The sequence below is a fragment of the Martes martes genome (assembly GCF_963455335.1).
Source record: "Martes martes genome assembly, chromosome: 15".
Lineage (NCBI taxonomy): Eukaryota > Metazoa > Chordata > Mammalia > Carnivora > Mustelidae > Martes > Martes martes.
In genome coordinates this window covers 40,798,189-40,814,306 of record NC_137903.1, presented here as the reverse complement: position 1 = coordinate 40,814,306, position 16,118 = coordinate 40,798,189, and the positions used below count along the sequence as shown (strand labels likewise).

The following is a 16,118-nucleotide window of genomic DNA, read 5'->3' as shown; positions in this document are numbered from 1 at the left end:
AGGTCCTTTTGCTTCTTGCACTTAATTTTTCATTTCATAATCATTTCTTTTTATTTTGAAAATCCCATACGATAGTTTGGAAACATTTAAAAAATAGACTTATTAAGAGTAATAATTTTAAAAATATACTATTTTAATAGCAAATAACCAAGGCTTGGTTTTTTTTTTTTTTTCATACAATTGTCTAAAGATGAACTAACTCTTTCTACAAAATGAGTAAGACCTTGTTATATCTTAACTGAAACAACTAATGTTTATATTTGAGGATGGGGCATTTTATTTTATTATTTTTTTTAAATTTTAGGTAGTTAACATACAGTACAATATTGGTTTCTGGAGTAGAATTCAGTGATTCATCACTTGTTTACAACACTCGCTGCTCATAACAAGTACCCTGCTTAATGTCCATCACCCATCTAGCCCATCTCCCACTCACGTCCCTCTGTCTGCCCTCAGTTTGTTCTCTATCATTAAGAGTCTCTTATGGTTTGTTTCCCTCTTTCCTTTTTTCTTTTCCCCCTTTGTATGTGCTCATTTGTTCATCTGCTTTCTTTCTTAAATTCCACATATGAGTGAGATCATATGGCATTTTTCTCTGCCTGATTTATTTCTCTTAGCATAATATGTTCTAGTTCTATCCATGTCATTGCAAATGGCAAGATCTCATTCTTTTTGATGGCTGAGTAATATTCCATTGTAGATACACACCACGTCTTTATCCATTCATCAGTCGATGGACATTTGGGCTCTCTCCATAGTTTGGCTATTGTTGATAGTGCTGCTGTAAAACATGGGGGTTTATGTATCCCTTCGAATCTGTATTCTTATATCCTGTGGGTAAATAACTAATAGCGCAATTGCTGGATCGTAGGGTGGTTCTATTATTAACATTTTGAGGAACAAGGACAGGGCATTTCAATATATAGTAGTCACTATTTTAACTCTAAAGATTTCCATTAGAAAGCTGTTAGAGTTCATAAATGAATTAGGCAAAGTTGCAGGATACAAAGTCAACACATTAGTTGCATTTTTATACACTAGCAATGAACAATCCAAAAGGAAATTGAGAAAATGAATCCGCTTACAGTAGCATCAGGTAATAAAATACTTAGGAATAAATTTAGCAAAGGGGGAGAAAGACTTGTGCGCTGAAAAGCTACAAAACATTGCTGAAAGATATTTAAAGAAGACATAAATAAATAGAAAGACATTGTTCATGGATTGGCAGAATTGATATTGTTAAGATCATAGTACTACCCAAAGTCATCTACAAATTCAATGCTAGCTCTATCAAACCCCCAGTGGTGGTTTTCCTTTTTGCAGAAACAACAACAACAAAAAGCCAATCCTAAAACTCATACGGCATCAGAAGGGACCAAAAATAGTTAAAACAATCTTGAAAAAGGACAAAGTTGGAGGAATCAGACTCCAGATTTTGAAACTGCAAAGCTACAGTGATCAAGACAGTGTGATACTGGTATAAAGACATACATTTAGTTCAGTGGAATAGAGCAGAGCCCAGAAGTAAACCCACGCATATTTGTCATTAAGGAATTGCAAATTAAGACAACAAGATTATGCTACATACCAATTAGAATAGCTAAAATCCAAAACACAGTACCAAGTGCTGGTGAGGCTGTGCAGCAGCAGAACTCATTGATTGCTGGTGAGAATAAAAGAGTGTAGCCACTTTGGAAGTTATTATATATGGTTCTTTGATTTCTATTAATGTGAAATGTCCAAAGTAGGCAACTCCATAGAGACAGAAAATAGATCATTGTTTTCCTAAGGTTGGTGGGGAGTTGGGAGGAAATATGAGAGGGGAGACAAAAGAATATGCCCTTCTTTGGAGGGATGATGAAAATGTTCTAAGATTATGGTTATGGTTGCATAGTTAAGAATATACTAAAAACCATTGAATTGTATATCTTAAATGGGTGGCTTATATGGTGTACAAATTATATTTGAGTAAAGCTATTACAAAACCAAAACAGTGCATTAAATTTTGCGTATTAGTATAGAAAAGGCCTTTGGAAGAATTCAATAAATTTAGTAGGCGCTTTGATGTTACCACAGAGTAGCAGTGCATAAAATATACTCAGTAAAGCAATGAGTACTCATACAGACCATTTCTTCTGACCTGAAGGTCCCTGAGCAGCAACCCATTACTTTGTGTAGTGGGGTTGAAGATACAAAGCATTATGAGGAAGCCAAGAAATGTGTAGAAGAATTAGCATTGTACCTGAAACCACTCAGCAGTGCTAGAGGTAAATCGGATGCAGCTATCCATGCTAAACATGTTCATTAAAGATGTTTTTATTATCATAAAAATTGTAGGGGTGCCTGGAGGGCACAGTCTGTCTGTCTGCCTCTCGGTTTCATCTCAGGTCATGATCTCAGGGTCATGCGATTGAGCCCCATGCCAGACTCTGTGCTCAGCTCAGAGTTTTCTTGAGTTTCTCTCTCCCTCTGTCCCTCCCTCTCCTCTCTAAAATAAATCTTTTATTTTACTTGTTTGTTTATTTATGTATTTTAAAGATTTTATTTATTTGAGAGAGAGTGACAGAAATAGCAGGAGAGAGTACAAGCGGAGAGGAGAGGGAGAAGCCGGCTCCCCAATGGGCAAGAAGCCCAACACAGGGCTGGATCCCATTACCTTGGGATCATGACCTGAACTGAAGGCAGATGCTTAACTGACTGAGCCACCCAGACTCCCCATAAATAAATCTTTAAAAAAAATTGCGGGCTGTAAGTGAATGCTAATGAAATTTACTTATTTATTGTAAATCAAACCCACAAACACTAAATAATATCATTACAAACCACATTAAATAGGTGACTTCAAAGTTTATGTGATGTTGGAAACATTTGAATGAGTTGCAAATATAAGTGAATGTGGTTTCAGAAGAGCTCTCCATCATTTGACAACTCTGGATTGTCTGCATTCTATTCAGTTTTATATGGTGTGCCATAGGGAATGAAATAAAACTGGAAGTTGCTCTTACTGCCTTGCCGTTATGGCTTGTTATTTCATTAGGAAGGTAAAATTAACCATTATGAAGTAAAATGCCAGAACTGTTATGACCTCAAGATTTGAGTCTTAATATCTGGCCTTTTCCCCTTTTCCCTCCGTGGTTATGATGAATAATGATATATTTAATGTTGTAATGAGTGTTATATTTACATGAGATAATAGCTTTTGTATACTTTTAAAATGCAAACTAGGCTTTATGTAATTTTATCTATTATTTATTTTAAACATTACAGTAGAACTGGGAACTATTCATGTATGCATAAGTCAGTTAGCCCATCAGAGGAAGTTTTTCTGGAATCTAAAATTGCATTGTAAACCTAGAAATAACTTTTTACTCTCTTTAAAGGAGTGGGTCTGAATAGCACTACTCAGAGTGTTCTGAGTCGCCCAATGCAGAGGAAGCTGGTGACTCTGGTCCACTGCCAACTAGTGGAAGAAGAAGGCAGGATTCGTGCTATGAGAGCAGCTCGATCTTTAGGTGAACGAACAGTTACAGAGCTCATTCTTCAGCACCAGAATCCTCAGCAACTCTCCTCTAATCTTTGGGCAGCAGTCAGGGCTAGGGGCTGCCAGTTCCTTGGACCAGGTATGTGATTAAAGTTTGATATTTACTCTACTAATAATTCTAAAAGTATGGTGTTAAGAACTGTAAGTGTGATATACAAAGGCTAGTTTTTCTAATATTCTGTTATTACCAAGAAATATTCCACTTGACAGTCATGGCTTGGGTAATTCCATGTCAGTATTTTAGAGCATGTAAAACATTTCTCAGTGTCAAAAGTTTTCAATTTGATAGAAATTTTTTTTATCTGCTTTCTTAAATAAAATATGCAGAGTGTAATATAAAATTGCCCCAAAATGGTTAGAAAGTGTAACTGTGACTGTGTATTACAGTGTTGTGTTATACCATGTGGTACCTGCAGAAATTGTTAAATATTGCCCTTATAATTAATAAATTTATCTTATCTTTATACATGATAAATTTTGGTTTTGCCTAACTTTCCCTAGCAATGCAGGAGGAAGCTCTAAAGCTGGTTCTCCTGGCCTTGGAAGATGGTTCTGCTCTGTCAAGGAAAGTCTTGGTTCTCTTTGTGGTGCAAAGGTTGGAGCCGCGGTTTCCTCAGGCCTCTAAAACTAGCATTGGGCATGTTGTCCAGCTCCTTTATAGAGCTTCCTGCTTCAAGGTATGAACTTAGGTTATATTTCAGCTTAAAAGGAAACATTATCTTTTTCCCAAACTTAAGTAGTAAAACTTCCTTTTTTATATTTTATTTATTTGACAGAGATCACAAGTAGGCAGAGAGACAGGCAGAGAGAGACAGAGGAAGGGAAGCAGGCTCCCTGCTGAGCAGAGCCTGATGCAGGGCTCGATCCCAGGACCCTGAGATCATGACCTGAACTGAAGGCAGAGGCTTACCCCACTGAGCCACCCAGGTGCCCTAGTAGTAAAACTTTTGAGTTTAATAAAGTTGCCCCTAAGAAAATTTCAAGATTTTTTGTTTTGAAGAATGTAAATAAATAAATAAATAAATAAATAAATAAAAGGAATGTAGATGGTGTCCTATTAAAGTTAAATCTTATTAAATTTTGTATATTAGATATTGAACAACAACAATTTGATCCAGATATGGATCAAACCAAGGTTTATAGATTTTTATATTTGAAGAGGCTAATAAGCTGTGTGTCATTGTTCCACCAAGGCTATATGCAGAATTGGTCTGAAAAGAGAGTAATTGAAGCAAGAAGTTTCATTTTGCTCTTTGCTCCTGCTGTAATTCCACATGTACAGTACCGGAGTTCCATTTGTCATTTCATTTTCAGTATATATAGTAGGGCCGGACATACCCTTTTGTATCCCAAATTGAATCAGCACTGCTTTAGACATAAGTGCTCCCTGTGTAGCATTTATCATTCATCCTGTTTTCCTGACTTCTTAATGTGAAGGCTTCTTGCTTCTGTCCCACACATAACTAGTACTTCATGGACCAGAGAGGCAAGCCACTAAAAAATTTTTAATTCATTCAGACTGTAAGGATATCCTTTCCTGGGTCACCATGTCCCTTCATCTGACACTCAAACTAAAAAATCCTACAGTCTACTGTAGTTTATTTTCTCATTTCCTGAGAAAGCATGGTTTACAAAATCAACAGGAAAACATTTATTTTTATAAACACTATATTTTATATACAAACATAAAATAGTTTTTATATTTATTATTTATACATTTATAATATATAATTTTTTATGAATTACATAATTGTAATGATAGAAATAATGTTATATGTTCTATTATAAATATATAAATAATATATATTATAAATGTTTTATAAATTAATAAAACATTTATAAATAATAAAATTATTTATGTATTTTCTAAGATTTTATTTATTTATTTGACACAGAAAGAGAGCACAAGCAGAAGGAGTGGCAGGCAGAGAGAGAGAGGGAGAAGCAGGCTCCCCCCTGAGCAGAGAGCCCCACCTAGAGCACCATCTCAAGACCCTGGGATCATGACATGAGCTGAAGGCAGACATTTAACTAGGCACCTGGAAAGCATGCCAGTTTAATTTAAAAAAATTTTTAAAGCTCTGACTAAATGCCCACATTGTTTTTCTTTCTAGAGTCAGATTATATATATACTGAAAATGATGTGTGCACTCCAGGTCTGTACCCAACCCTGTTCTTGGCCATAGGTGCCTCTGGGACTATTAGCTAAAATAACTCCCAACTAGTTCACATTGTCCCCAAATAACTCATATTGGTTGTAATGATTATAATAACATGATTGTACAGTGTTATGTGCAGTACACTTCAGAATGTCTGTCTGCTTCCAAAGTTCTTTGTTCTGTAATAACAACACAGACACAATATTGCAAGCTTATAAAAGAAAAGGAAAGAAAAGGAAATCCATCCTTCCCCTGTGAAGAATAATAAGGGGTCCAAAAGCCCCAGAACACCCACAGTGAACCTCTCAATCCTAATTAAGAGCATTAATAGTAATTGAAAAGAGATTGGAAATTTATAAAAATCAATTATTTTTCATTTGGGTCGTGATTCTTTCCCTTTATTTCATTGTCTACCTGCTTTCTTCCCTTGCTGGTAATACGTGCCACAGTCTCCATCATGAGAAGACTTATCTTCTCTCATCGCAGTAGGTCCATACCCTAAATTTTATTCACTATGGCAGAGTTTCTGTTAAGTATCTACCAGTACCTATTTAATTTAATTTGTGGAACTCACATTGATGGAGCTCACATCTTCCGTTCTTCCTTGTAGCTGTGTGTGTCCATATAGCTGTGTTCTAATTGCATCCTTTTAGCATCTCTTTTATTTCCGTTTACCTTTTCAGGAGTGCCTGGTGGCTCAGTCCTTAAGCATCTACCTTTGGCTCAGGTCATAATAAATAAATAAATAAAATCTTTAAAGAAAAACCTTTTCAGGCAGGGATAATTCTGGTCTTCCTTAATACAGTATAGTTCCAGGACTTACTATAGACATGCATCTCTTAGAAATCTTTGATTGTTTTTAGTTAAAAGACAGTTTTGAGAACCAAGGCCAGGGAACCCTAGTATATTATATAGAAGACATTCTACATTTTAATAAGGTTTAGCCTGTATTGAGAGGATGTTTTTATATATCCACATATGCATTTGGTCTTTTGACTTGCCTTTAAATAGTGGCAAAATATATTTTGTTTTTGTGACTCTAGTTCTTGATTTTTTTTTTATCTATTTGGTTTTTTTTTTTTTTAAGATTTTATTTATTTGACAGAGATCACAAGTAGGCAGAGAGGCAGGCAGAGAGAGAGAGGAAGGGAAGCAGTCTCCCTGCTGAGCAGAGAGCCGGACGTGGGGCTCGATCCCAGGACCCTGAGATCATGACCCGAGCCAAAGGCAGAGGCTTTAACCCACTGAGCCACCCAGGCGCCCCTATTTGGTCTTTTATGGATTTGCCTAACAAAATTTAAGTTAGGCCTTCTTGTAATAAGAATGGAGTACATTTAAAAATATAATCAGGATGACCTAGAAGTCTTGCTGTAGTTTTCTTTGGTGGAAGAAAAAAAAATGGGAATTTTCTGCTAGAGGAATTTGAGTCCTTCTGGGAATAAAAGGTTAACAAGGTAAAAATATATTCTGAAATATGTTAGGATACAGGTGATCCTGGAGTAGAATTAATTATTTTGCTTTGGGGGTTCCTGGGTGGCTCAGTTGGTTAATTTGAGTTGGCTCAAATCGTGATCCTGGGGTTCTGGGATTGATCCCTGCGTCGGGCTCCCTGCTCAGTGGAGAGCCTTTTTTCTCCCTCTCCTTCTCCCTCTGCCCACCCCCCCCCCCCCCGTCATGTGCTTTCTCTCTCTCTCTCTCTCTCTCACTCTCTCTCATATGCACGCTCTCTTACTCTATCTCACATAAATTAAATCTTTTAAAAAATATTATTCAACTTTGATTTCTTTCTATAGCAAAAATAACAATAGTACCTACCTCAACAAGTTTAGAGAATTAAATGAGTTAATATATCAATATGATAGTTAAAGGCGCCTGGGTGGCTCAGTGGGTTAAAGCCTCTGCCTTCAGCTCAGGTCATGATCCCAGGGTCCTGGGATCGAGGCCCACATCGGGCTCTCTGCTCGGCAGGGAGTCTGCTTCCCTTCCTCCCTCCCTCTCTCCCTGCCTCTGCCTACTTATAATCTCTGTCTGTCAAATAAATAAATAAAATCTTTAAAAAAATATATGATAGTTAATAAGTTAACACACTCACTAGAGCATACTAAGGGCTCAATAAGGGTTAATCATTTTAATTATTAAAAGATATTATCATTATTATTGTTTTACACTTTCTGATAGTGGCCGAGCCTGCAAAACTCTGTGGAAAATTAAGCTAAGTACAGATTAATTGTCTTTAGAATCATACCAGCATCTGAATGACACTCTTTCAGTTAGGTTGTCAGCCAGCTCAATGCCAGGCAAGCCCAAGTTCGATAATCCACAGTTATGAAGAGGAAACATACATTGTTGTTGTTATTGTCTTTTTCAGAATAATTGCATATTTTCCCTCTTTTAAAGTCCTTGCTCTGTGTGTGTGTGTGTGTGTGTGTGTGTGTGTATGTATACACATACCTATGTATGTATATAAAAAGAAATAGACTCCATATCCAATGTGGGGCTTGAATTCATGCCTTGAGACCAAGAGTCACATGCTATACTGGCTGAGCCAGACAGGTGCCTCGAGTATTTTTCTTCTTTTCAAAAATGCGTATTTGCACATCTCTATATGTGTTAAAGTCTATCCAGTCTAGGGATTTTGCTCTAGCACATATTCATTCTTTCCATAAGACCTGTTTGCAAGATTTTGATGTCTTTAAAGGGGGAAGTGTTTTACAGGCAAAACAGTGTGTCCCATTTTAATCTTGTTAAAAGAAATTTGTTATAGGGACGCCTGGTGGCTTAGTCAGTTCAGTGGCTGCCTTCGGCTCAGGTCATGATCCCAGGGTCCTGGGATAGAGTCCCACCATTGGGCTCCTTGCTCAGCGGGGAGCCTGCTTCTCCCTCTGCCTCTGCCTGCCACTCTGCCTGCCTGTGCTCTCTCTCTCTCCGACAAATAAATAAAAGCTTAAAAAAAAGAAATTTGTTATATTAAAAATGACCTGTTCTCTATATGTGCTCTTATAAAGTATAAACTCATTTTCTTTCTTACGTGACTCATGAGATTGTTCTGTGTCTTACTAGGTCACCAAGCGTGATGAAGACTCTTCTTTGATGCAGCTAAAGGAAGAATTTAGAACCTATGAAGCTCTGCGGCGAGAACATGACTCCCAGATAGTGCAAATTGCTATGGAAGCAGGCTTACGAATTGCACCAGACCAATGGTCCTCTTTACTTTATGGAGACCAGTCTCACAAGTCTCATATGCAGTCAATTATTGACAAGGTAGACCCTTTTTTGTTCCTTACTTCTTGGACTAATATTGGAGTTTTGGTAATTCATGATTTAATAATGTATTTATTGAATGTATGTTAAAGTGAATACTGTATGTCATGCTCTTACAGATTACTTATCTGTAGCTGAGTATTATAGCTAGTCACATAGTAATACCACTTTGTTTATATAATTAGTGTATAATGACATCATTCATATAAGATTTGACTAGTGTTATAATAGATCATGCCGCACACTCTAGTATTCTTTTGAGAGTCTTCCATCTCTGTTACTGTTGCCTCTCTCCCTTCTTGTTTTGTTCCCTGAGTTTTCATCATTGTGTTAATTAAACCCATCTTCTAAATGCCTTTATTGTCCTCCTATAACAGCCATTCAGTTGTCTGGAGAATGTATACATTAGGGTTTCTTATGATTCTTAGCAACAGTAATTTCACATAAGTTACCAGTCATTCTAGGATTGATCAGATTTTCAGTAAACGTATTTTTACTTTATCTCTTTGTTACAATAAGAAGATCACTAGAGTACACATGATCAGGCTCCATTGTTGCTGGCTCTAAGTGCTGTATTTAATTCTGTTAAAACTAGGGTAAATCCCGTAATTGTTTTTGTTGTAATTCAACATGAAATATATAAAATATATAAAGTATAAAAAAAGTCTTAAAGCACCATGTAAATATATATATATGTTATAATAGCATTAACTTTTACTATTTTACCTTAAGTACTTAAAACCAGCGAGATGATTATACTTTAGAGTCTACCCACATTTAATTTAGAGAAATAAGATCAAGATGTAAGGGTAGATCAAATATAATACTATTTAACACTTACTGAGAGTTCACTGGTACCTCGTTTTAAATAACCCATTTAATCCTTTCAGTAACCCTGCGCTGTCCCAGGGAGGTAGATTAAGTACATTTCTCCAGGATGGCATAGGTAATCAGTGACAGGGCTGGATTTGAAGTTGGGTATACCGGTCTAGAATCCATGTTCTTAACCACCAGATCTTTCCAGACTATTCTGTCACTTCTTGTTATTCCCAAGATAGGATTATTTGAATGAATAGTGTATTGATGTCAAAGGACAATTGGGAAATGTGTTTTCTATGCTTGTTATGTAATTTTCAGTATAATGTATATTACTTCTTTTGTCCTATAAATCTTTTCTAGATATCTTTGCTCAAACTTTACCTGCAACTCCTAGGTCTAAAATTATGCAACTGACTGATTATAATGTACTGAAACCTTAGTAATGGTCTCTTAAAAGAGTAACTTTCTACCTCTGAAGAGAAACTTGGCTGGGTTTTAAAAGATTCTACAAGGAGGTTGACCTTTTTGTGTGAACTAGACTATATAATTGATCCTGTAATAGTATCCTCACATCATGAGCAATAGTCTGAATTTACTATCCAGAGACCTTACAACAAACTGATAAACAGACTTCACAGTGTATGTGGCATCTTATTATCTAGAGCGGTATAACTTCCTGTGGTAACGAACACTGTCTAATGTGATCACTAGCCACCCATGGCTATTTAGCCCCCATGACTGTGCAACTGAAGAGCTACATTTTTATTTTATTTTATTAATTTTAACTTAAATAGCCACATATTGCTAGTGGCTGCTACTGTATTGCTATTCCACATATTGCTACTGTGTTGGACCTTACAGAGAATTTTTTTTTTTTAAAGATTTTATTTATTTATTTGTCAGAGAGAGAGTACACACAAGCAAGCAGAGAGGCAGGCAGAGGCAGCGAGAGAAGCAGGCTCCCCGCTGAGCAAGGAGCCCCATGTGGGACTCGATCCCAGGACCCTGGGATCACGACCCGAGCCGAAGGCAGCAGCTTAACCAACTGAGCCACCCAGGCGTCCCCTTACAGAGAATTTATTAAAAGTGATAATGAAAATCAGTAATCATAGTAAATTAATGGATAAGCATGAATTATCAGTTCACAAAGAAGAAACATATGTAATTGATAGAGTAGAATTCAGTTCCGGTAATAATTAAATACACGTTTAAAACTGACATTACAGGGGCACCTGGGTGACTCAGTGGGTTAAGCCTCTGCCTTCAGCTCAGGTCATGATCTCAGAGTCCTGGGATTGAACCCTGCATTGTGCTCTCTGCTCAGTGGGGAGGCTGCTCCCCTCTCTCTCTCTGCCTGCCTTTCTGCCTACTTGTGATCTCTCTCTCTGTCAAATAAATAAATAAAAACTTAAAAAACACAAAACTGACGTTACAAATATTGCCTATTAAATTAGCAAAAGAGACCTTTATTGCCATACATTCATTGCTTATTGTTTGTAAAATGCATTATAAATCTTTTGGGAAACAAATTGTCAGTGAATAAAAACTCAAAATATTCATGTCCTTTGATCAAATTTAGTATTCCTGGAACTATTTTTTTTTTTTTTTTAAATTCCTGGAACTATTTTAAGGAAATAGTCCAAACTTTGAAAAAGGTTATGAGTTCAAAAGTGTCAATTGCTACATTATTTATAAAGTAGAAAATAAGCAGATGGTTAAAGAAGTTACCTTTCTGGTCAGAACACGGTTATATGGCCATTAAAATTAGTTATTTCAAGACAGATACTCTCTTCAGCTGATAAATAACATTCAGTTTCTTAAAAAAAAAAAAAGTGAAATATTTGTCTTAAGTGTCAGTAAGGATACATGGGTGTTGTCATTTTATTAGACACTTTGAAGTATTTCCTAATAAAAGTGCTTAGCAATAGAAAAATGCTTTTGTTGGGGTGCCTATGCCTTCGGCTCAAGTCACCATCCCAGGGTCCTGGGATCGAGTCCCCGCATCAGGGTCTCTGCTCAGCAGGGAGCCTGCTTCCCTTCCTCTCTCTCTGCCTGCCTCTCTGCCTACCTGTGATCTCTGTCTGTCAAATAAATAAAATATTTTTTTTAAAAAATGCTTTTGTTAAAATATTAATGGTAGGCAAAACTATAAGTTTATAAAATATAAATTTGTAAAAAGCATACAAAGATGAAAAAATTGAATAAAGGCATGTTAGCATTTGAATGGTTATTTTTCATGGTTTTTTAAATGTATGCTTTTAAAAAAAAATTACCTTCTAAAGAGTGACCTTTTAGGGGAGCAAAAGTCTCATCTGTGTTAGTAAACGGCACAGAGAGAGCTAAATGTTTCCAAGTAAGTTACTATAGCCTAATCAATTTCCCCCTATTCAAAGTCCTATATATAGGGCCTCTCAGGGGAGTTAATGTAAGAAAGTGTGTCATTAATAAAGCTTGAGGAAAATACACAGCCAGATAACTTCCAAGAATCCCAAGCCATTGTAAGACTGTTTTTGAGTTGGAGTGTACTTTGGAAATTTTTTAGTCCGTATCACAGATGGACTTCTGAGTGAGTCCGCAAGGGCTGTGTCCGGCGTGGTGATTTTTGGTCTCGAACAGAACTTGAACTCAAGCTCAGTTTGACTGAGTTCAGTTTCATTGTTTTTGGTATTGTATAGCATTCTCTCTAGACTCCAAATTTCAATTCTCTGGAAGCACTCCAAGAGCCAAACTAATACAGCACCTAAGAACGAAAGATGGAAAGAGTATACTTCCAAATTGAGGAATTGAGAAAGGGTCAGACACATTTGAGGATTGTGCCATCAGAGGGAAGAGAGTTTATAGTCTGCCAGGCTGTGAATGCAGGGGAGTGTAGGGTTTGCTCAGGCACCAGTAATCCAGTCTGGCCAAAGCCTGGAATGTATGGGAGGATAAAATTAAATGTAGTAAGTTGCAAAAATGATTGCAATATTACACATAGTTTTTACTTTAAAAGGATTAGCTGGTTTTTGGAAAGTTAATATTTATCTTTTTTAAGTTGCAGACCCCAGCCTCTTTTGCACAAAGTGTTCAGGAACTAACAATTGCTCTCCAGCGAACTGGAGATCCAGCAAATTTGAACCGACTAAGACCCCATTTGGAGCTATTGGCAAACATTGACCCTAGTCCAGGTAAATTAACCCAAGGGAAATTAATGGACTGTCCTATGTGTGCCTCAGTGCTGCTCAGTGATTCTTTTAATTATCTTTTGTTACATTCCCTGAGAATTTCCCAGAGTAGTTCTTCCAGACCTTTTACACACTGTGTAAGTTTCTGGCCCCAACCTTGTATCTATATCTTCATTGCTTCAAACCTTTTTACTTACTTGCTCACTTCACCAGGGAAGTAGATTCACTCTGGGATCCTTCGTTTTCTCTTTCTCACATCACAGAATTGTGCTGTATTTACTGTTCTCATCTGTTTTGACAAAACACAAGTTCACTAGTTTTTTTCTATATTCTGTGTCCTTAGTTGCCTTTTTCTTGGTCCCATTTTTTTGCCCTCTCTGTGATGATGATGTCTCTCATTCATCAAGTGTCCTCTCTTGGCATCTTTTCTTTGTCAACCCTTTTCTTGCTCCTTCCCCTTGACCTGAAAATCACCCAACCTTCATTTTTCACATTAAAGGTATTTTAGCTTGTGTTCTGCTGTCCTTGTGTTTTTTATTCCTGCTCCTGCCCTTCACAAGTAATTTCCCAGTTTCAAATTCCAGAGACGGCTTCTCAGTCCTCAACTTACTCGATTTCTCTTTAGTATTGGATAATGTTGTCGACCAGTCCCTCAATATAGGGACTCTCTTGATACTGTATCTTTCTCTACTCTCATAGTTTCCTTCTGACTTCTCTAAATGCTATTTCTGTCTTATTTTGACCACTCTTCCCTCCTGCCCACTAAGGAGTAGGCCAGTTGTGTTCTTGGAATTTTGTTTCCTTTGCATTTTGTTGATGATGATCATTCATTCCCACCACTGGTGTTACTCTCTGGAGAAAATAGGCTCCCAAATATCTCTATCATCGTTACCTCTTCATCACTCCAGATTGACTTTCCCAAATGCTTTCCGAGATTCTTCATAGTCTCTTCTGTTCTTCAAAGCGGATTCTTCACTTGATACAGCTCTTCTTCCTGTGTTCTGTGTTAAATGACCTCATTGTCTGAGGTATTTACACTTAAAACCCAAGTCTTTTGTCTTAGCTCATATCTTTTCCTTTTACTTGCTCTACATACCATTTGGGACAACAGGATCTGTCTGTTCTTTCACAATATCCCTCTATCCCATGCCGGTTAATACTGCATTGGTGAGGGCCTTATTCTTTTTCCTGAGACTGGATGCCTTCCATTTTCCTCTATTCTTAATTCTGTTTTTAGTTCAGTCCACATACTGCTGCAAAATAAATCACATCTCTGATCTTATTTCTGTGCTCATAAACTTTCAGTGACACCCCATTGCTTATTGAATAAGGTTTGGAACTCTTGACAGTGGCATTCAGAGCCCTCTTTTTTTTTCTTTTTTTTTTTCTTTTTTAAATCTACCTTTATCAAATTTACTGTCACTTGGATACCTGGGTGGCTCAGTCAGTTAAGTGTCTGTCTTCAGTTCAGATCATGATCTCAGGGTCCTGGGATCGAGTCCCCATCGGGCTCCCTGCTCAGTGAAGAGCCGCCTTCTTCCTCTCTTTCTGCTACTCCCCCTGCTTGTGTGCTTGCTCTCTCTCTCTTTCTCAAATCAAATCTTTTTAAAAAAAAATTACTCTCAAAATTGCTTAAATCAGACCAGGTCGAATATAGTCCTAGAACCCAGTCATTTTTCTTTTTTCACTATTATGCTTTGCTCTTTCTGAGCAATCAAAAGAGCACATCCACCCCATCAAGCACCAACCTGTTTGTCTGTAGCTGTGCTGGTATGGGCTGCTATCCTTGTGAAACAGTGGATAAACTGTACCTCTCCGCTAAGGCCTCTCCCCCTTCTCATGTTCCTAATATCATCTTGTCAAGTATATCATTCCAGTATCCTCTGTTTCTTATATCATCAAGTTGTCTCCTCTACTGGAGTATTTCTGTCAACATACAGACATCCTATTACTCTTGTCAACATAACCCACTTGGACAATATTTGCCACCCACCTACTACTGTTTTTCTCCTTTTTTAAAAAAAACATGCTCTGAACTCACTGCAGTTAGGCATTTATCTCTTGTTCAACGAAAACTGTTTTGTCAAGGTCACAGGTGACTTCCATGAAGTTAATTCCAGATACCACTTCTTGGTTCTCACTTGTTTGACCTGTTAGCAGCATTTAATGTTGTTCACTTTCTGATCCTCTTAATGCTTTTTTCACTTGACTTTCCTAGTTTCCTTCTCATTTTATGGGACCCTCTTTTGAGCCTCCTTTGCTAATTTCTCATCTCCATAGCCTCCCACTTTTGGATTGCTCCCAGAGTTTAATACATGTATCTCTTTTCTAATTATACCCATGTCCTAGATAATATTGTCTGGTCTCATAACTTTAAATATTATTTATATGACTCACAAATTTACTATATTTCATCAGTTCTGAAGCCCACGTTTCTTTCGATCTTATCATTTCTGAAATTGGGATGCATCTGTATAAATAATGACATGTAATTTAATTAACACTCTTTTTATTTTGGTGACACATAAAATAATGGTGTATTTTGCAGTTGATTTAGATTCTGTGAAACATGTATATCCAGCCCAAACCTTCTTCCTGAATTCTTTTGTATATCCACCTCCCTGTTCAGCATGCAGCAGGCCTACTTGAATATCTAGTAATTTCAAACTTAGGGGCACCTGAGTGGCTCAGATGGTTAAGCGTCTGCCTTTGGCTCAGGTCATGATCCCAGGGACCTGCGATGGAGCCCCACGTTGGGCTCCCTGCTCAGCAGGGAGTCTACTTCTCCCTTCCTTCTGCCTCTTCCCCTGCTTTTGCTCTCTCTCTCAAATAAATAAATTTAAAAATCTCAAAAAAGGGGTGGGGGGGCGCTTGGGTGGTTTAGTGGGTTGAGCCTCTGCCTTCGGCTCAGGTCATGGTCTCAGGGTCCTGGGATCCAGCTCTGCACTGGGCTCTCTGCTCAGCGGGGAGCCTGCTTCCCCCTCTCCTTCTGCCTGCTGCTCTGCCTACTTGTGATCTCTGTGTCAAATAAGTAAATAAAATCTTCAAAAAAAATAATAATTGCAAGCATTCTGTCTAAAAGTGAGTTCCAGGTACCTTAGCACACACCCCACCTTCCTTTCCTTTTAGTGGCAGCTCCAACCTTCCATTTCATTTCCTCAGTCCAAACACCTT

The 16,118-nt window shown here is 37.4% G+C and overlaps 1 protein-coding gene across 4 annotated transcripts in view; it reads left to right on the top strand.

Moving 5' to 3' along the window:
• The window catches only part of RC3H1 (ring finger and CCCH-type domains 1), a 75,343-nt gene that overhangs the window by 36,406 nt on the left and 22,819 nt on the right, over nt 1-16,118 (top strand). For all 4 annotated transcript variants that reach the window (XM_080824309.1, XM_080824310.1, XM_080824308.1 and 1 more), the window contains exons 3-7: nt 2,147-2,267; nt 3,381-3,620; nt 4,043-4,218; nt 8,761-8,961; nt 12,815-12,947. In XM_080824309.1, the coding sequence (XP_080680435.1) occupies nt 2,147-2,267; nt 3,381-3,620; nt 4,043-4,218; nt 8,761-8,961; nt 12,815-12,947 (871 nt within the window). The remainder of the gene's footprint in view (nt 1-2,146; nt 2,268-3,380; nt 3,621-4,042; nt 4,219-8,760; nt 8,962-12,814; nt 12,948-16,118) is intronic.